This window comes from Phalaenopsis equestris, unplaced genomic scaffold, assembly GCF_001263595.1.
Source record: "Phalaenopsis equestris unplaced genomic scaffold, ASM126359v1 Scaffold000840, whole genome shotgun sequence".
Lineage (NCBI taxonomy): Eukaryota > Viridiplantae > Streptophyta > Magnoliopsida > Asparagales > Orchidaceae > Phalaenopsis > Phalaenopsis equestris.
The window spans coordinates 4,996,707-5,017,515 of NW_018165280.1; the positions used below are offsets into that span (position 1 = coordinate 4,996,707).

At 35.8% G+C, this 20,809-nt stretch overlaps 2 protein-coding genes across 3 annotated transcripts in view; both read left to right on the forward strand.

The window, feature by feature from the left end:
• The first annotated feature begins 948 nt into the window (after positions 1–948).
• LOC110031793 (DNA-directed RNA polymerase II subunit 4) overlaps positions 949–20,809 on the forward strand; it is a 33,354-nt gene continuing 13,493 nt past the window's right edge. The window contains exons 1-7 of one of the 2 annotated variants that reach the window (XM_020735192.1): positions 949–1,127; positions 1,216–1,307; positions 1,403–1,471; positions 18,538–18,646; positions 18,739–18,816; positions 18,995–19,028; positions 19,115–19,183. In XM_020735192.1, coding sequence (XP_020590851.1) covers positions 1,423–1,471; positions 18,538–18,646; positions 18,739–18,816; positions 18,995–19,028; positions 19,115–19,183 — 339 coding nt within the window. In that variant the 5' untranslated portion in view covers positions 949–1,127; positions 1,216–1,307; positions 1,403–1,422. Of the gene's footprint in view, positions 1,128–1,215; positions 1,308–1,402; positions 1,472–15,971; positions 17,538–18,537; positions 18,647–18,738; positions 18,817–18,994; positions 19,029–19,114; positions 19,184–20,809 lie in introns of those variants that run through there. The other variant, XM_020735191.1, reaches the window with a different exon arrangement.
• Positions 8,931–10,016, forward strand: LOC110031794 (histone H3.3-like). Its single transcript, XM_020735193.1, has one exon. The coding sequence runs from the start codon at positions 9,581–9,583 to the stop codon at positions 9,989–9,991; it is 411 nt and encodes a 136-aa protein (XP_020590852.1). The 5' UTR covers positions 8,931–9,580; the 3' UTR covers positions 9,992–10,016.

Genomic DNA, 20,809 nt, shown 5'->3' on the forward strand with positions numbered 1-20,809 from the left:
TATATATATATTGAATGGCACTAGCTCCTTACATGAATTGAATGCTTGTTCTAATCATATTCAAACATGATGAAAAAAACATTATTTGAGCATGGTTCACAAATACATTCGAGTATATTTGAACAATAAAATAATTATAGAATATAACATTGATAAAAAAAATATATGGTTCGTATAATGTTCAAATGTGTTTGAATGTTGTTCATTTATAGTGTAAATAATGTAAAAAAAATAACCCAAAAATGAATTGGAATAAGGTTTGAAAATGAGTTTTAATATATTCCAAAAATATTTCATTATGATTTGAAAAATATTGAAATACACATTCTAGATTAAAGTTTGGAATATAATATTTGATATTTTAAATAAATTAATGTTAGAGCTATATTAAAATGACTTTATGAAATACAATAAAAATATTAAAAAATAATATCGATGTTCGTTGAAATTGTCAAAGAATGAAAAAATATCAAACTCTATCAATGTGAGTTAACGTTCAAGTGATTAATAAATCTTGAATGATAAAAAAATCAAGAAAAAAAATAAAGAAAATAAGGATATAAATGAGTGGTTGTTCATAGGGGTGTAATCGAAGGCTCGCTTGTGTTCGGCTCGTTTTCAGAAAGTGTATTCGTGTTCGTGTCATTTGCTTAGCGAGCCGAACACGAGCCGTTCACGAACAAAGATTCATTTTGACAACTCTAATCACGTAGCCATAAGATGTTAAAGATTGAGACAAGATTTAAAACATCATTTGAATCTAATTTAATAATTTTTATTCTATTCTCTTCATTAATACTTTTGATTGATTATAAATATTTGTAGCCTTGTAGTCAACTAAATTTTTTAAAAATAATACTCATCAATATATATATATATATAATTGATTATTAATATTTCAAGCTAAAATGATACTGCGAGAGTCGAACAAAAGCTGTTCACAATAAGAACATAATTATATGACTAAACCCTAGCCCAAAACTATCTATTTCATAATGGAACCTTTGTGATACACTCGCCATCATAGATAGCTGCTGGGAAGGCAGCGACGGGATCGTGGCTTACAGAGACTACTGAAACTCCATCGGTCTGCTCCGCTCCGCTGCTGCCAGAACTCATTGAGAAAGGTAAAACCTAGATTTATGGCGAGTCGGCGTCATTTTGGGATTACGGGAGCTCAGGATTTACGGAGGCTTTTTTTTTGCTGTTTGGCAGGATTGGATTTAGTTTAAATCCTGCGTAAAACCGGCTGCCAAACAGCCTCCTGGTCGAGCTAAGTGCAACCGAGTAGGGCCAGTGGGTTCCAGGTTTCTTCTCTTGCTCTCACCCTCAGCCTCCGTGGCTCGCTGTTTCTCATCACACTCTACCTCGCTTACACACCGATGCTGTTTTCATTTCCTAGGCTTGGATTTGGGTGTCACTATGTCGGCCGAGGAGGAAGAAAATGCCGCCGAACTCAAAATTGGCGAAGGTTACTGGGGAGCACTAGCACCATTTCTTCTATTTTGTTTCGTTTGTTGCTTTATATTCCTCAGCTTGCTAATTTTTGAAAGTTGGTTTCCTTAGTTCATGCAATTCGTTTCTTTTTCATCGTTTGTTCCAGCCTTGTACATATTTTACTTCTATATGCTATCAGATAGTATAATCTTTGGTTATTTTTTTCTTCATAGTGGCTATATTCTCGATGTGTGAATGAAAATTTCTTCCATTCTTCTTTAATTTTAATATTGATAACTTAGGTTTTAGACTTTGGTATTCTGGTAGGAGTCACACTAGAAATGGTTTGGGTGTAATTATAGATAAGAGATTGAAAGATAATGTCATAAAAATTAATAGAATTGGAGATAGAATTATTGACTTAAGATTATTATTGATACTAAGATTTTTAATATTATAAGTGCTCATGCTCCTCAAGTAGGTTCAGATATAGGGTTTAAAGATAAATTCTGGAATGACTTAGAAGATTTAATATAAATGATACCTAAAAAAAATTTTTAGTGGAGGAGATTTAAATGGACATGTCGGTGGAGTGGTAGAAAATTTTAGAAATATTCATGGCGGTCACGATTTTGGAGTGATTGATCAATAAGGTAGAGCTATTTTAGATTTTGTTTTAGCGTATGCTTTTGTTATTACTAATACTTTATTCAAGAAAATAGATGAACACCTTATTACTTATAAGAATGGATCTAATAAACACAAATTGATTATTTTCTTATGAAAAGAAGAGATCGTCGAGATTGTAAAGATTGTATGATCATTCCAAGTGAGGATTTAAGTATCCAACATCGATTGTTAGTTCAAAATTTTAAGGCAAAGAGTTGTAAAGTAAAGAATAATAGGACTCATCATTTTAGAATTAGATGGGGAACCTAAATGACACAAATAAAATTTTTTTAATGAGTAAAATTGAAGATCTCAAAATTTGGGATGTTCATGAAGAAGTAAATATTATGTGGAATAAAGTAACAAACACTATTAAACAAGTAGCAAAAAATGTACTTTGAGAATCAAATGAAAAAGTGTCAATAAATAATAATAGTTTGTGGTTGAATAATAATGTGCAAGAAAAGATAAAATATAAGAAATTATGTTATAAAAATTGGTTTAAATGTAGAAGTTTAGAGAACTGGAAAAAATATCAAATGTCATGTAGAGAGTCTAAAAGAACAATCTGTGATGCTAAACTTTTTGCTTTTAGTGATCTTTATAATAAATTTGATACTAAGGAGGGTGAAAAATATATGTATAAACTAGCCAAACAAAAAGGAAAAAAGGTAAAGATTAACTCAAGTAAAGTGTATTAAAGATGAAAATCAAAAAGTGTTTTTCTTAGAAAAAAATTCAGTGTATTAAAGATGAAAAAAATATGTTTTTTTTAGAAAATAATATTCAACATAAGTGGGTGAGTTATTTTGATAAAATTTTTAATGAAGTTTATGAAAAAATGATCGACTTTAATAATGTTAATATCGTTAATAATAATAAAACATTTCATTTTTACCGTCGCATTAGTAAAAAAGAATTTAAGAAGAGTTTAAAGAAAACCACAAGTGGAAAGTCTGTAGGACCTGAGGATATCCCAATTGAAATGTTGAAATATTTAGGAGATTTGAGAGTTTCTTGGCTTACAGACTCTTTAATATTATTTTAAAAACTAAAAAGATGTCTGAGGAGTGGAGGAAGAGTATTTTGGACCCCATATTTAAAAATAAAGGGGATATTCAAGAGTGTGCAAATTATAGAGGAATTAAGTTGATGTGTCATACTTTAAAATTATGGGAGAGGGTAATTGAACATATGTTACGATGTATTACAAAGGTTTCTCATAATCAATTTGGATTTATGCCGGGCAGGTCTACTATGGAAGCTATACATTTATTGAGAGGTTTGATGGAGAAGTACAGAGATAATAAGGACGATCTATATTTGATTTATATTGATTTAAAAGAAACTTACGATAAGGTTGCAAGAGATATCCTTTGGAGAGTTCCTGAGAAGAAAGATGTTGATATGACATATATTCAAGTCATTAAAGATATGTATACTAGAGCTGTTACTTGTGTTTGAACTGGAGGAGGATTGACCAAACATTTTCCTATTTCTGTTGTATTACATCAGAGATCGGCTTTAAGCTCATTTCTTTTTTGCTTTAGTATGGATGGTCTTATAGGACATTTACAGGAGGATGTACCTTGGTGTATGCCTTGGTGTATGCTTTTGCTGATGATATCCTTCTCGTGGATAAGACGAGTGAAAAAGCCCAAGAAAAACTTGAATTATGGAGGTCTACATTGGAGTCTAAAGGCCTTCATTTGAGTAGAATTAAACTAAATACATGAATGTAATTTTAGTAGTAATAGTAGCTCTAGTGATAGAAGTGTAACTTTGGTTGATCAAATTATTAAAAGGTGTGAACGATTTAGATATCTCGGGTATGTTGTTCAAAGCGATGGTGATGTAGATGGGAATTTTAATAGTAGAATTCAAGTTGTTTGGTTGAAGTGGAGGAATATTTCAGGTCTTTTGTGTGATAGACAAGTACTACTCAGATTGAAAAGAAAATTTTATAAGATGGTGGTGAGACCCGCAATACTCTATGGCACTGAATGTTGGCCTTTAAAAGAGAAGCATAATACTAAGTTTTAGTGTTGTCGAGATGAGAATGATTAGGTGGATGAGTGGCTTTACACTTAGAGACAAAATGCAAAATGAAAATATACATGATAGGGTTGGTGTAGCTCGATTGACAGATAAAATTAAAGAGAGTCATCTTAGATGGTTTGGTCACATTAAACGTCGACCATTTGATGTTCCGATTAGGAGATTAAATGTTTTAGATTCGACTTATGTTAAGAAAGATAGAGGTAGACTTTGGAAGACTTGGGCTTATTGTATAAAAAATGATCTTAATTTATTAGAACTAAATGAAAATATGACATTAAATAGGATTCAATGGAGAAAAAAGATTCATGTAGCCGACCCCATGTAGTGGGATTAAAGCTTTGTTGTTGTTGTTGTTGTTGTTGAATCTTTTTCATGTGCAAGTCAGGAAGTTCATCATCTAAATGCATAGATGCTTAGAAAACTTTTTTTATTTTAAAAAATGTGTCTGAAGACGTGCTAATTTTGGCAGATTTAGAATTTGGATTGTACGTATCCTATGATTGTGGGTCGTTTTATTTTTCTTTGGTTCCTTTGTGTATTTCTGTTCATCTTGATGTTGACAATAAGTGGAAGGAGCAGTTTGTAATTGTTTTGCGCTTAATGCCATGCTATTTTTTCTCTATGGAATTTTTTTCTCGGTCTTGTATAATGATGAGTATAATTTCTATATCTTGAATTTTCTATTTATTTTGAATTCTAGCACTTTTCTGCTAATTTTTGTACACTACCTAGTTCTATAACTATTATTTTGGTGAGTATTAGATTGCGTTCTCTTTAACAAACATGGAAAACTATAAAGGGCCTCTTGAAAATTAAAATGAGATGACTGGAAGGGAGAAAATGAGATATCATATGATTGAATTTTATTTCCTTAATTTGTGCAAATAATTTGATGAGAAGTTGTACCTATAAATAGCTAGGGAAATATCTATCTTGTAAAGAAATAATTTAATGCAAGTCCTTAATTCTAGAATTCAAAATTAGCTACACACGAAAAAATGAATGTTGTAGGCCTTGAATTGTTTGATTGCTATTGATGCAACGATGTTGGCCATGGATTGTTGAACTGTTGTAGGTGGAAATATGCTGTCCTCATAATGCTATAAATGAAAATCTTTTGTCCAGAGATTACTGGCTTGTTAGATAGTAATGTATTGAGCACGAATTCATTATTGTTTCAACACTTACACTTAAGTGGGTTGTATATGTGATCTTGTCGTGCCTGTTGACTAGTTTATCAATATTTTTTTAGGCAAAGTGATACCGGAGTTAACCGAACAACAATGAGAAATGTTATTTTTATTACTGAAAAGCAAATAGGGTAACGACCAACACACGCTGAAATAAGCAACTTGAGAGATACACAACACATAAACCCAGTTAAGCCTTGGTTTAAAGGTGGTGGGAAGACTGTAGTAAGGCGACTGTGGTTGGTTAAAGAAAGGGAGTTGGGATGGCTTGGCAGCAAAGGAGAATAGGTTGGAAGACTTGTTGGGAAGGGACAATAGGTAGGGAAAGCTCGCAACAAAGGAACAACAGGTTGGAAGGCTTTAATGGTAATAGATAGCAGACAAAAAGGCTTTGACGACAAAAGACAATAGGTTGGATGGTTTTGGAGGCAAAGGTCACCAAGTAGGAAGGCTTTGATGGCAAAGGATAGCAGGTTGGAAGGCTTGGCGGCAAGGACAAGTTATAAGGAAGGCTGTTGGAAGCAAAGAGCGATAAATAAACACCACCTCAGGACGATTTATAACCTAAACACTTTCTCACATTTAGATATAACCCTAGAAGGAAAAACTTGATGGCGATGACTGTCCTGACAAAAACTTTAAAGCAAAATTGCCATAAAGCAAACAAATAACACATAGAACTAAGGGGTAAAAGGAGTGGGCCCTGCTCCAACCTTGGCCTTGACCAAACCGGTCCTGCCGCGACTCTGTCGCGCTTTTGGCAAGATGCCATGCATTAATCTCACGTTCTTTTTTTTTTGGGCTTCTTCTGTTGAAGCTTCAGTGTCCTTGTAGTATGGAGTTAATGCTGCCACATTGAAGGTAGCTTGTCATTCAATTTCTTTATGATTTTAAATAGTCTAATTACTCTGGGCTTGAGTTTTCATAACGATCCCATGAAAGACCTCTCTGTCCACAACCTAATCCACACTAGATCTCCTTCTCGAAACTTCATCTTTTTCCATGTTTTATTAGCTTGCATCTGGTTATTATGGTTCTTGGTATTTTTTACACCTTTTCGTGTGTCCGCTGAATCTCTTGTACCCTCTCCTCCATATCTGCACTAAACTCTAACGTAGAAAGAACTGGTAGCCTGGATTTATTACCCGCACTGACATAACTTCTCCGACTGCAGAACTTTAAAAACCTGCCTTAGATGCTAGAGGTGCTTCCTCTCAGAACTGCTGTAGATGAGGATATCGTCGAAGTAAACAAAAAAGAACTTTCCAATGCAAGCCTGGAACACTTGATTCATCAGCCTCATGATGGTGCTAGGTGCATTTGACAATCCAAATGACATTACGGTCTACTCATAATATAACCCATCTATGGCCTTCAAGGCGGTCTTCCATTCACCCCTTGTTTTTTCTAATCTACTAATCTGATGATATCCACTGCGCATATCAATCTTAGAAAGGACTATAGCTCTATGTAACTGATTCAGTAGGTCGTCCATACGATTGATAGAGAACCAATATTTAATAGTGTCCTATTGATAGCTCGACTATCAATGCACATACTCTATGAGTTATGCTTGGGTACCATCAATGCGAGAACAACACACGTGCTGGTACTTACTCACCAATCCCTTAAGTATGATTTCTTGCAGTTTTCGCTGTAACTTCTCATACTCCACTAGTCTCAACTTATTTGCCATGTTTGGCAACACTTATCTTGGGCATATACCCTAGCGCTCTGGTAGGTTATTGGTCATCGCCTCCTAAAACGCTGCTAATAGTGGCTAACCACCTCTGGTGAATCTATCTCCTCTTCTGTTCTAAGATGACTAAGGCCAATATCACTGGGGTTCTTGAAGTAAATTGCTAAAAAGTGGTGCATTGGATCTCAGGCTTATCCCCTATAGGTGTAGCTGCTCCTCTAGAATTCTTGATGGGTAGGAGAATGAAACTTTTCCCCTCCCTCGTGAATACATAAGTGTTTTTAAATCTGTCATACTGCATCTTGTGATCAACATGGCCTCCCTAGCAGGATGGGACAAGCATCCGTTGACACCACATCACACAACACCTAGTTCTGTAGTTGGTCTCCAATGAAAAACTCTACCAGACATTGCTGATTCACTCGCGTATCGTTTCCTTTCTTCAATCATGTCAGAGACTAGGTTTGGGAATGTTTCCGTGTAGTTAGATCCAACTTTACCATGAATGCAAAGACCACGTTAGATTCTGTCTGCAGAACTATTCTTACAACTAGTATTCCCCCCTTAATCTCCTTGGAGCTGATACTCTTCCCCCTGATCCTTTGCTATTTCTTAATCACTCACTCCTCCATGACACCCTCCTAGGTGAAGGACATATTCAGCTCGTTGGGCAGTTGGAGGTGATCTGCCATATCCATGACATTGTAAGCATTTGCAGGCTGAAACCGTATCGGGTGTGCTACTCTTCTCCGGCTTCTTCCCACTATTCTGCATTGTAGTCCAGTCATTCCTACTCATCCATGTGTGCTTATGTTGGGTCCTCCATCTATAGGGGGGTTGTCTGAAATGAGGCGGGTACCTCTACTGCTACTACTGTTTTTTCACTTTCAGCGCTAAGGTTTGCACGTTTCTCAATATCCTATAGTTTTGCAGTTGGATTACATTACTAATGGCAGACTTCAGGCCTCCCAAATATCGGACCATGGAATGCTCTTCTATCTCTTTTAGCTCACATTTCAACTTGAGCTGCATGAATTCTTCCATGTATTCTTCCACGAATAGTTCCTTATGTTGCAGGTAGTGGAGTTTATGAAATATCTTGGTGTTAGTGTGGGGGTAGGTATTGTCATTGCATCACTTTCTTCATCTTCTTCCAAGAAGTGATTTTGTCCTGCTCTTCTCTTTGTCTCTTCTTCTTTAAGTTTTCCCACCACATGGAAGCATTCTTTGTTGGCTTGATGGTGACTAGCTTCACTCTTCTATCGTCAGGCCCTTGTACTATAATATTTGCTCAACTGGCATCATCCATTCGAGAAAATTATCAAGATTCATCCTCCCATCAAAGCCCGACAAACCCAACTTAACTCCCATATCTTTGTGCCCTCTATCAGACACTTCTCTCTAGATCTCCTCTAATAATGAATTCTGAATCGCTCTGATCGATTCTCCTCTTGATTGAAGTCATTCCTACGAAAAATTATTCCATACGAACATCGTATGCAGAAATGCATACGCTGTCCGATCTCCACCGTTCATCAGGGCAGACATGTATTTCGGTGGGCCCCATTTTAAATTTTTTTTTAAAAAAAAAGAATAATGAAGGGTGGAGATCGGACAGTGTATGCATTTCTGCATATGCTGTCCGTATGGAATAATTTTTCCATTCCTATGGAAGGGGTTCAACTGTTCTTCTGCCACTCCTCCTTGGACCTCAATTTTACGGTTAGTCACTTCGCCCATGGTCCCTTCCTCAATGGCCTTGAGCCTTTGTAGCGCATGTCATAGTATCTGTTGGATGTTATCCATGGTAATACCTTGCTCAGGTTGCGACAATTGCCTTCTCGGTGGAATTGTTAGATTTAGGGTTGGATAGGTGGAAGGAGGTGTGTAGGGTGGGGAAAGAAAATTTTGAGGTGTTGAGATAGGTTTGAGTATGACAGATGCTAGAAACCCTAGGATAAGATTAGGGTTATGCTAGATGCAACTTTTATTGCTAAAAAATAAATAGGGGTTACAACCAGCACACGTCAGAATAAAAAAACAACAAAGACACACAATACAAACACTCAAGTAGGGCTTGGTTTAAAGGTGGTAGGAAGGCAGCGGTAGGGGGCTGTGGTTGGGGAAAGAAAGGGGGTTGGGATGGCTTGGCGGCAAAGGACAGCAGGTTGGAAGGCTTGGTGATAAGGGGCAACAAGTAGGGAAGGCTAGCGACAAAGGAACAATAGGTTGGAAGGCTTTGGCGGCAAAGGAAAGTAGGTTGGAAGACTTGGAGACAAGGACAACAAGTAGGGGAGGCTATGGGAAGCAGGGCGCGATAGATAAAAACCCTTTTAGGACGAGTTACAGCCAGAGCACCTTCTTGCCTTCATATACAACTCTAGGAGGAAAAACTGGACGTCTTCGGCTGTTCTAGCTGAAAACTGAAAGCAAGACCACCATAAAAAACAACCAATAACTAGGTCTATCAGATTTGAAGTTTTGCTTCTACGAGGGAAAGCGAAAAGAAGAGAACTTAGCCGAGATGGCTCGTACCAAGCAAACTGCTCGGAAGTCCACTGGAGGGAAGGCTCCCAGGAAGCAACTTGCTACAAAGGCTGCTCGGAAGTTTGCCCCTACCACTGGTGGAGTTAAGAAGCCCCATCGTTATCAACCCAGTGCAGTTGCTCTCAGAGAAATTCGCAAGTATCAGAAAAGCATTGAACTGTTGATCAGGAAGCTTCCCTGTCAGAGACTTGTGAGAGAAATTGCTCAGGACTTCAAGACTGATCTGCGTTTCCAGAGCCATGCAGTGCTTGCATTGCAGGAAGCTGCAGAAGCCTACCTTGTTGGCCTCTTTGAAGACACAAACCTTTGTGCTATCCATGCAAAGAGGGTGACCATGATGCCTAAAGACATTCAACCTGCCAGGAGGATTCATAGTGAAAGGGCTTAAAACCAAGCCTACTACCTCCACGTTGAACTTTATGCTTTTGTTTTGATGTCTTTTACCTCGCTGAATTTAGGATATTTGAACATTTATCTACTTTTGTTTTGTTGCGTCTATGGTGCTTCGATATCAACTATATGAGTATGTCTTTTGACAGGGATGTTGCTGTGAATTTTATGTAGTTTTATCCTGTAATTCTAGCAATGTTGTGAATGCAATCACAAACGGTGTTAAAAATTGTTGAAGAATGCTGATTTTTTGGTTGTGTTGCTAGATCTTATGGTCTGTTTGTTAGCCGAGACAAAAATATAATCATGGAACAAAAATGTATTTGTTGTTGCTTTGATTGATTTCCTTTTTGTTTCCCTTCTGTAATGGTAAGCATGTTGCATGTTGGTCGGAGGTGAGACATTGTGTTAATTATCCTAGTTGTTCCAAAAAAAATATTTCAATTTAGAAATGTAAATCGTTAATGTATAAAAATGAACAAAAGTCATAATTATATCAATTAAATGCTATATATATATATATATATAGGGTAAATAGTAGGCCCCTCTCCAAATTGGAGGGAAACCCATGCTTAGAAGGACCAGTCGGTCCCTCTTTGGCCTGTACTGAACTGTTCCTACAGGGACATTTTTACGCCTGGGGCAAGACGCCTTTCGTTGTAAAGTTATTTAAGAGTTTGCTAGAATATAGTTTTTTATAAGATGAAATGTTAGTCTATCTTATGGTGTGTAGTCATGGCGTGATTTGCATATTATTATTATTATTATTGCAATATTTATAATAATCTAATTATCACAGTATACTTTTAGAGTTTTTCATTTGATAGTCTAGTTTTTCCAACTATCTTTTCAACCACAATTTTTGCAAACATCAACATTGCTTTTTGAATGAGACCAAAAATTGTTTTCTTTGTGCAATTTGATTTTCCCATACATAAGCTCTCATTCGTAGAGATATATTTCTGATCCGATGAGTTTCTGACCCAAGTAGATTTGTTAAAATTTTATTTTATTTTTTGGTGAATGATTTTTGTATATTTGGTTTTTCTTGTTTTCATTTTGAGGTATCTTAGAAAACAATTAACAACTTTCGTGTGGGCTTTAGTAGAACTCTTCATATATTGGTTTGCCTTGTAACACTAGCCGCGAACTTGATATCAAGGTAGGTAAGAGAGGTCTTTGTGTTTGCCCACAGGTCATTAATACTTACCTTTATAATAACAATTTTTTTAGTAGTGATACCTTTTTTTCCGATAAATCTATTGGAGTTTTTGGATGCTTACATCCAAGAATTTCAATTTTCTGAAGTAGATCAGGAATATACTTCTTTTGGGAAATAACAATACCTTATTTTGATTTTACTGCTACCATGCCAAGAAAATATTTTAATTTGTCATATTTTTTTCCTCAAATTTTATAACATAAATTTTTTTAATTTGGTCAGCTCTTCCTTAAAATTATGTTTCAATGCAATATTATCTTTATATATGATTAGAATCGCAAATTTTCTTTTATTTTTGCATTTAAAGAATAGAGTGCGATTAGCGTGGTACTGAATGTACTCACCACTTAAATTTGGAAGAATTTTTCAAACCAAACATAAATGGATTGTTTGAAGTTTTATAGGGCATTTTAGAGTCTACTTAGGGTTTGTTTGTCCTAACTGCATGGTTTGAAGAAGCAATTGTGAAGATGTTGCAGAAGAAGTTGCGGTGATTATTACAAATTTATTTTAATTTTAAAAAGTCAGACCGCAACTTTCTGGCTGCCATCACACTTTAATAGGAAAAAAAATTGCTTTCTACCATATAAATTTTTAGAAAGGAACTAGAAAGCAGTTTCCTAAATAGAGTTGCGGTGGCGGTCTAAAAAAATGAAGCAGTCAGAAAGCTGTCGTAAACAAGCTCTTAGTTTCCAAGTCAGGTGGGATCTATATGTATATTTCCTCATGGAAGTCTAGAGTAAAAAAAGTATTTCTAATTAATAAATGTATTTTTTATTGTTAACTTGATGTAAAGATTAGTCCAAATTTAATGCAAAAGAGTAAGATTTGAATTGTGTTGAGTTTGGCAACAAGTGAAAAAAAAATCATGATTGGGTGCAGCCATTTGCGACAAATTAGGCAATAAATTTTTCTTGGATCCCATTTACTTTTTAGTTGACCACAAAAATTCATTTGTATCAAACCTTTTTTATAGTGTAAGTTTATAAACTGTACATGTATTATTTTTTTTGAATGCTTGAAGTTCTTCCATCACAGCCTTCTTTCATTCAGAGGGCTTGAGAGCTTCATGAACATTGTTTGGAATATATATCCTGTCAAGAGTATGTATAAAATCCAAATAGGTGCTTTTTAATATGATAGTGGAAATAAATATCATCTTCTATGGATTCATAGTTTGTACTTCATTGGTCCTTGAATTAAGTTTCGGTTTTTTATTGCGTTAAAGATAGGTTGATCACCCACTTAATTTTTTTTCTCTTCTTAGTAAAGATATGAAGCTTATTCTTGATAAGTTGTGTGTATTGACAGTGTAATGATAGAGTTTGTAGTTATATTGAGACTTTAGTAGGTTGGATACACTAATAAGGTGTTGAGAGACTCTGTAGTTCTTGTGAGGCTATGTAGATTTAAAGGGCAATAAGAAATATTCATTATCCATGGGTTTGATGTGAGATGATGGTAATTAATCAAATAAACTACAAATAAACCCTCTCACCCCCCTCTTTTTGTGTAAATTTAAATTTTTGTTTATGTGCTTGAAACTGTAAATTTTTTCTAGTGACTGAAAAGTAGCGTTTATAGCCTTACTAATTTGGGAGCTTGATAGTTTAGGGTCAAATTCACTTTGGTGCCAAGATGTATGTCAATAACGATTGAACATAAAAAAATTTATAGAGGAATAAAAGAAATTATTAGTGCTAGGAAATGAATATGGAAGGGTTTACATGGGGTTTAAATTTTAAGTATTCTTGACGACATTATTTTAATGTGATACGAGATGCCAAGATGATGTAGGGCTATTGAACTAGGGCCTACCCAGTTGGGAAGGTTGGACCGGTTTAAGGAGGGTGGCAAAGGGGCCAGCTGGCCTGATTTTTTGGGTTAGGTTTGCCGCCCAAGTGCTCCTAACTATTTATTATTATAAATACAGTATTTCCTATGTGTAGGGTTAGTTTTTTTTTTGCTGTCAGCACAGCCGCCGACATCTGCCTTTTCCCTTCATGGGTTGTATTTGACGGCTAGAAGGTACTCCGGCTGTAACTAGTCCCGATGTGTTGTGTATATTCTCCTTTTCTGCTTGCAGTTGATGCTTCGACATCCCTCTTTTTTCCTTTTCACCCCCCTTCTTTCTAACCTTTTTGCCTCCAGCTTTCCCCTGCAACCTTCCTTGTCGCAACCTCCACACAACAACCTAGCCTTCATCCCATTAGCCCTCCCTACCGCATCCCCACATAGCAGCCCAACCCCAATTACGTAGCCTTATTCCATCAGCACTCCCTGTCCCTGCCTCCACACAACCGCCCGACCCCTATCACGTCAGCCTTCCCCTACAACCCTATTTTCTGCAGTCCCCACACAACAAATAATATCAAAGACTCGACTTTGCTTAATAATATTTGAGTATTGCGTGCATCTTTCCATATTTTGTTATATTTTCATTTTCGTTTGAGTCTTGATTGTAACCCTAGTTGCTTTGCTTAATAATATTTGTTTTTGTTATTGTGATTTAGGTTAACTCCGATATCACAAGATGATATTTTTTTAAAAAAATATTAGAAATTTTTTTGGAGAATATTGGTGATCTAGCTATCTCCAAGAGGCGTTTAGTTTTCTTTTGACAATCTCATTTGATTGAAAGATATTGACGCTGGAGCTTAGCTGGATAATCTTTAATGTATGAGATAATTTTCTAAGTTCTCTTTAAAGCATTCCTTTGCGTTATCAATTTTTTGGATTTGGATTTTGGACTAAAATTGAGTGTGAATCATATTATTAAATTATTTGAAAATTCTCTCTTCAAAATTTTCTTTCATTAAAAAAAACTTATGTGAGATAGATATGATCATTGATGAAACTGAAATAAACTAGCTTGCTCCATGCGTATCTTTTGCTCTAGTTGATGCCCATACATTTTTTTGTATTCAAGCAAAGGGTTATGAATATTTGGAAGTTTGATTAGTATAGGAACTATGAGGGTGTTTAGCCATATTATAAATTTCACATTGAAATTCATTTGAATTTTTATTGGTAAATGGAAAAAGAATTAATTTTTTATGTAAAATTTGAGTGTCTTGGGCGAAAGTGCCGAAGTCAAACATCAAGATAATTATTTGAAATGTGTTTGTAATTTTAAGTAAAGGATTTGGTGGGTACATATCCTATTTTTTGCGTCTGTATCCTACTTGAAAGATCATTCTTTAGAAGGCAAGTTCTGGAATAAATCTTCAACTGCTAATCTTTATTTAAAATTGCACAATACCGAAAGTGCCTTGAAGCCTGTTTGAATGCATTTTACACACAAAAAAAAAAAACACACACACACACACTCATACACACACAATAAAACTTGCGCCTTGTTGTCTTGGGGTTAGATGCACATCTCACTTAGGCTGAAGCTCACACTGAGAAGTGCCTCACCTAAAAAATGGCTCAAATTTTGTAGGGTATTTGCATTTTTTTTAATGTAAAATTAAAATTAGTATCAATATGCTTCATGTATTAGCCCTCACAGCTTACACTATAAATATCACGAAATAAAAGAAAGTTATCTATAAAAATATGTAGTTGAAATTTTAATTATAAACATAGTTATTATGTTAATAAATATTGATGATTATCTGTAATAAATAAAAAAATAATTGAGATTAAATATAATGATGGATGGAAGAATATAGATACAATAAGGATAATGAGTGAGATAAACAATTCATTATGCCGTTTATTGTAATGAAAATCCATTGGGTGATGATAGTGATATGGACTTTTAAGTTTAAAAATAAAATGTTGAAGAATTGTTCTATTTTTGTTTTAAGTTAAAGACAGTATGATTAGGAGAGAAAGTCTTATGTTGAACTTATTTTGATTGTTCTATTTTGATATCTTAGCTTACTTTGATACTTTACTATTTGTATAACCCATCTTATGTTACAATATTAACATGTTAATTTTAAATTTGCTCAATTTTTTTTTTTACTTGGTTATAATGTTGATATATTACTCTTTTGTGTGCTAATAAGTTATAATATTATTTGTTATTTTTTTACTTCAAATTTGATTGTTTATACAATAATTTTAATTTATTGTTATTATTTTTTTAATTTGAGGCTTATCCCCTCAAAACACATCGAGGCTTGTGCTTTGCCTCACAAACAAAATACACGTCAATAATCAATTAAATAATTTTAAACCTTGCTGCTAATCCTCCTCCTGATGTTCAGTCCTGAAAATGACAGATTATTTGAGAAATTAGCAATACATCAATTTTCCTCTCAATTGAGTTTGGTTCTTGGAAGTTAGTTGTATAATAGGTTATGCACTAAAAACATAGGTCAAGTGTTAGGTCTTTCGAGTTTACTATTCTAACAATAGTTTTCTTCTTTTCTTCAATATAGGTTGATTTGACGACCACATTTGAGAATTTATCTTGTTGAGCGGCTAATTTGTTTTAAGTGGTGTTTTGAAATAAACCTCTATTGGAAGACTATTTGATTGTTTTCAAATATCTATCCAGATGGTTGCTTTTGTGATTTGCTTTTGCTACCAGTTCTCTGTCATTTTCTAGGTAGTATTTTAATATGGATTTTTCATATTTTGAATCTTAATTTTTCATTGTGAGATTGATTTCAAGCATTGGAGTTGCTACTTTTTTTCACAACTTGTTTTTTCATAGCATTTGTTACCATCTTTTTTCTTGGAGTAGCCTTCACATTATATTTTTGTCATTCTGGTTGGATGAATACTAGCTTTAGTGTAGGTGAAAGATGCGTTATCTTGGATAAGAGATTCCATATTGAAGGACTCGTTAGCCTCACAGGGAGAGACTGTTGATGGTCCATCTAGTAGGACTGAAGGGTGGAAGAGCTGCTAGTTTCAATATGATTCCCAGCAGCACTAGAGCTACCAAGGCTATTGGGAAAGTTCTTCCTGCATTGGATGGGAAATTGAGTGGTATGTCCTTCCGCGTACCGGCTGTGGATGTTTCAGTTGTTGTTCTTATTGTTAGAACTAAGAAGAAGGCCTCTTATGAGGATATTCTAGGCTACGTAGTTTTGGAGTTAGGGACTGGTAGTGGTTCTCTAACTACTTCTCTTGCTAGAGCTGTTTTACCTTCTGGCCATGTCTATACATTTGATTTTCATGAGCAAAGAGGTGCGTTGGCTAGGGAAGATTTCAATGGGCTGGGGAGCTTTATTACTGTTTCAATTAGGAATATCCAAGGAGAAGGCTTCCCTGATGAATTTTGTAGAGTTGCACACTTGATGTTTCTTGACCTTCCATCATTTTACCCTCTACAACAAAAAAATTTAAAACATGATGGTGCTCTTTGCTCTTTCTCTCCATGCATAGAGCAAACACAATGCTCTTGTGAAACTTTTAGCTGCAGGACAGCCTCTAGAGTCTTTCCTGTATTAGACTTTCTTCCAGAGCTTTTTCTGTAGCAGACTCTTCTGGAGCATTTTCTTGTATCTGGTCTTTCAGAGTTTTTTTTGCAGCAGGTTTTCCACTGGAATCCTTTCTGCAGCAAGCCCTCCTCCAGAGCCTTTTCCTGCATGATCCCTCCTCCGAAAAATTTTCATGCATCAGATCCTCCAGAATCTTTCTTGCAGCAGATTCTCCTGAGCTTTTTTCTACAACAGGCCTTCCTATGGAGCTTTTTCATGTATCAGACCCTCCTTTGGAGCTTTTTCTGCAACAGGTCCTCCATCTAAATTCTCTTTGGCAGCGGGCCCTCCTCTGGAGTCTTTTTCTGCATCAAACCCTCTAGAATTTTTTCCTGCATTGGGCCCTCCACGGAATCTTTCCTGGAGCAGACCCTCCTCTGAAGTTTTTTTTCTCTGTATCAGACCCTCCTTCGGAGCTTTTCCTGCAATAAGTCCTTCCGGAGCTTTTCCTTTTATTTCTTTTTACAGGTTATACCCTACAACTTTTTTTGGAGGTTGTCTACTTTCCTGCAAACTCCCTTGTGTTATTATCTCTAGGAGCCTTTTGCATATTTATAGACACTGCAGGAACTGCAGTCAAAGATAACAGTAGTCAACTAAAGTTAGTTTTTTTCTGTAGGTTATCTATTTCACCGCAAACTTCCTTGCAACATTACATGTATGAGTCTTCTGCTTATCTACAGACTTTGCAAGAACTGTAGTCAAAGATAACCACAGTCAACTAGAAGTCAGCTTTTTCTACAGGTTTTTTTCCCTGCAAACTCTTGTAACATTATCTGTAAGAGCCTTCCGGCTACCTACAGATACTGCAAGAATTGCAATAAAAAACAATCGCAGTACGGGATGAAGACTTTAAGTTCTACTTCACAGGATCTTCCTCGCCCATTTTTTATGTTTTCAAATACAAGTTCAACATGGTTTTGAACCATGTTTTAACTCGAGGGAGAGTGTTAGAATTTATATTAGGAAATAATTTATTCTTATTAAAAGTTATGAAGATTTGATTTGTTTAATTGTATAACTTTATTTCCTTTCCTATTTTAGCTTTATTTTCTTGATCTGATTTATTTCCTTTTCTATTTTTTTGCTTTTCTATTTTATTTTATTTTATTTAACTCCAAATAATTAATATGATTTGATTAATTGGAAATATTAGGTGTTATATCTTTCTTTTCATGCTATTTCTTGTTTATTCTCTTTTCTATTCTAGGATTCATGTAAGGGTTATTTATATCTTCTTTCATATCAATAAAAATATTCTGCATTATTTTGAATTTCTACTGTGCTTACTACGATTCTTTATTATTTCAATGTGGTTATTAATGAAAGCATCTTTTTTTTGTGTTATGGAACCAATTACCATTTGATTATGAGTGGTTATGCAAGCGATGGTGGTGATTGAAGGTAGGATCTGCTGTGGTGAAGTGAAAGTAGATAGCAGTGATGGTGGTGGAGGTGAAAAGAGCAATTGGTGGCGATGGAGACAGGCAGATGTTGATGAAAACTGTGTAGTTGTGTAAAAAGAAAGCTTGTAGAAGGACCAATATTGTAATTTTTTATCAAAATAATATAATATTGATTAATGCTTTAGAAGGCTAATTATGTTTGCTCCATTAGCGCGTAGATTTTCTAGATCAAATTTAAATATGCAGTTTATAAAATACAAGGAGGAAATAAACTCTTAATGCAAATCTAATAATTTTTGGGTCAAATTATGACACGAGAAAATAGTATGATTGAAGTTCAAAACACATGCCCACCTTCGTAGTTTAAATTACCACACTTTGTGGTCCTTCGGTGTTAAGTGTATAGCCTTTTAATTTTTCTGATGCTCAAAACAAACAACAAATAACATTTAAAATGTTCACTATCTGCCAGAGTTTTTGAAGGCAAAATGTTTAATGAATTGTGAAGTTGCACTTATTCTTGATCGAAGATTAGAGCAACTTCAGCAGATGTCTGATGATCCTACAAATCAAATGTCTCAGTGAGTGCTTTCTTTTTTTCATTATATTTTCCGCTATTGTATGTAGTTTTAGTTGCTATTCAAATGGAATTATGCTATTTTCTTTGTTATAGGGTATTTGAAAAGTCACATCAATATGTTAAGCGCTTTAGTCGCTACAAGAATCAGGATGCAGTAAAACAAGTTAGAGAGTATCCTTTAATCATCCGGGCATATCATATGATAATGTGCATTTTTAATATAAAATGCCTCTTTTATTTGAAATATTTTTATTTATATTTTTTGGATTTACTTAATGCGTATCCTTACTTTTCTTTTTCGTCTAGGCTTACCAATTCTTGAACATGTAATCCTTAATTTACTTCTCAGAATCCTAAGTAGGAATAAACTGGCTGAATTCGAGGTATGGAACATTTAGTTTAGATGCTTAATTTATGAGATTCAAATTTTTTTCTGTTCATGATGGTCATTTAATGTTGGAAATTGCAGCTGTGTGTGCTTGGAAATCTCTGCCCTGAAACTGTTGAGGAAGCAATTGCCATGGTGCCATCCCTTAAGGTGACGTTAAGGAACCATGCTATTTTTTGTATTTTATTTGTGAGTTAAGAAGTTAATTTATTATTGTTACATTACATTTAAGAAAAAACTGTCGGGTTCATTTCTGCAAACTCATGCGATATTATGTTTTTGGAACTTCGAAATAAGGCCCTGAGTAATAATTTATTGCCTATTTTTTTAGCTTCAACAATATTAGATCTGCTAGCTTGTCAATTATTCTGTTTCAAATAGGCATGTAGGGATCATATGCACTCCATGAGTGACGCCGGAGCTGCATGAAAAGTGTCTCCGCGTTATCTGTTACAGTACTGCAAACCAATTCCGTGACATTGACTGGATGGGAAATTTACTAGCTACCTTGGATTGGTTTAGAACAACGAATTGAGTGCCAACCGACCTTCCTTATGTGGATTTGGCGCCGCCTTTCAATAGTTGGCCCAATCCTAATTATTTAGTGCTTATATTTTTTATTCATATGTTTAGGTTTTCAGTTTTGGCGTATGTTCATTGTCGTGACAGGTCGATACCCTTTCCCTCTTCTAGGGCTATATTCAATGGCGGGTGGTACTCCGGCAATAGCTCTTTTGAGGTTATGATCTCCTTTCAAAGAATTGAGTGGTGCTTCATTGACGCAGGAGCTGCTCGTAGAGATGACTTGGCGTCATTTGCTACAATACCGTGAACCAATTCTTCGACTTGGACCAGACGGGAAGCTTCATAACGAACTGGGACTGGCTCAAAACAGCAAATTGAGGGCCGACCGACCTTCCTTACATGGATCTGAAGCCTCCTTTTAATAGTGGCCCCAATCCTAATTACCTACGGCTTATATATTTGGTTCACGTGTTTAGGTTTCAGTTTTGGCATATGTTTTCTGTCCGGACAGCCATCAGTGTTCTCTTTCTCCCTTTTAGGACTGTATCCAATAAGGGCGGTGCTTCGGTTATAGCTCGTCTAAGATGATGATCTCCTTCTTAGGGATTGAGTGGTGCTCCGGCTATAGCTCGTTCTTGTGAGGATATTTATCCCCGACTTTTCCATTCTCCACATCCCTCTCTTCGTTGTTGCTGCCGTTCCTGTTCCCGGCCTTCCGCTTCGTGGTCATTGCTTCCCCTGCCCTCTACCTTTGTTGTTGCAGCCTCGTCAATCTTTACTGTTGCTGTTTATCACTGTCCGACCGCCCTAAATTATTGCAGCCGTCCTCGAACAGTCTCCCGGTTGCTGGTTTTTGCAGTTTCAACCGCCAACAACACCTTTACCTCCCTCATCTTCTCTGCCATCGTAGTTACAACTCCCTCTACCTTTTGCCGCCGCCGCCCAGAAATCCCTCGCCCTGCTGTTTTACTGCTGTCCGACCATCCTACGTTGCTGCCACAGCCCGGGACACCACCACCCATGACAGCCTGTTCCAACTCCCGTGCTTCTGCTCCACTATCCTACCTTCCAACCGCCCTTTTGCTAAATGTCATCTCTCGGAGGTCCAAACCCTCACCGATCACCACCCTCACCTCGAGATTCACCTTAGTGTGAGTTTCTTGTGCCGTTCCTGTTGCTATTTCTATTTTCATTTGTGAGATTGTATTTCCCTATTTTGAATTAAGCAATAATATCCTGCTTTTTCGGCTG

Bases quoted from the DNA above. Each gene is read 5' to 3' on its own strand.
- LOC110031794 (XM_020735193.1), top strand. From the start codon at position 9,581: ATGGCTCGTACCAAGCAAACTGCTCGGAAGTCCACTGGAGGGAAGGCT.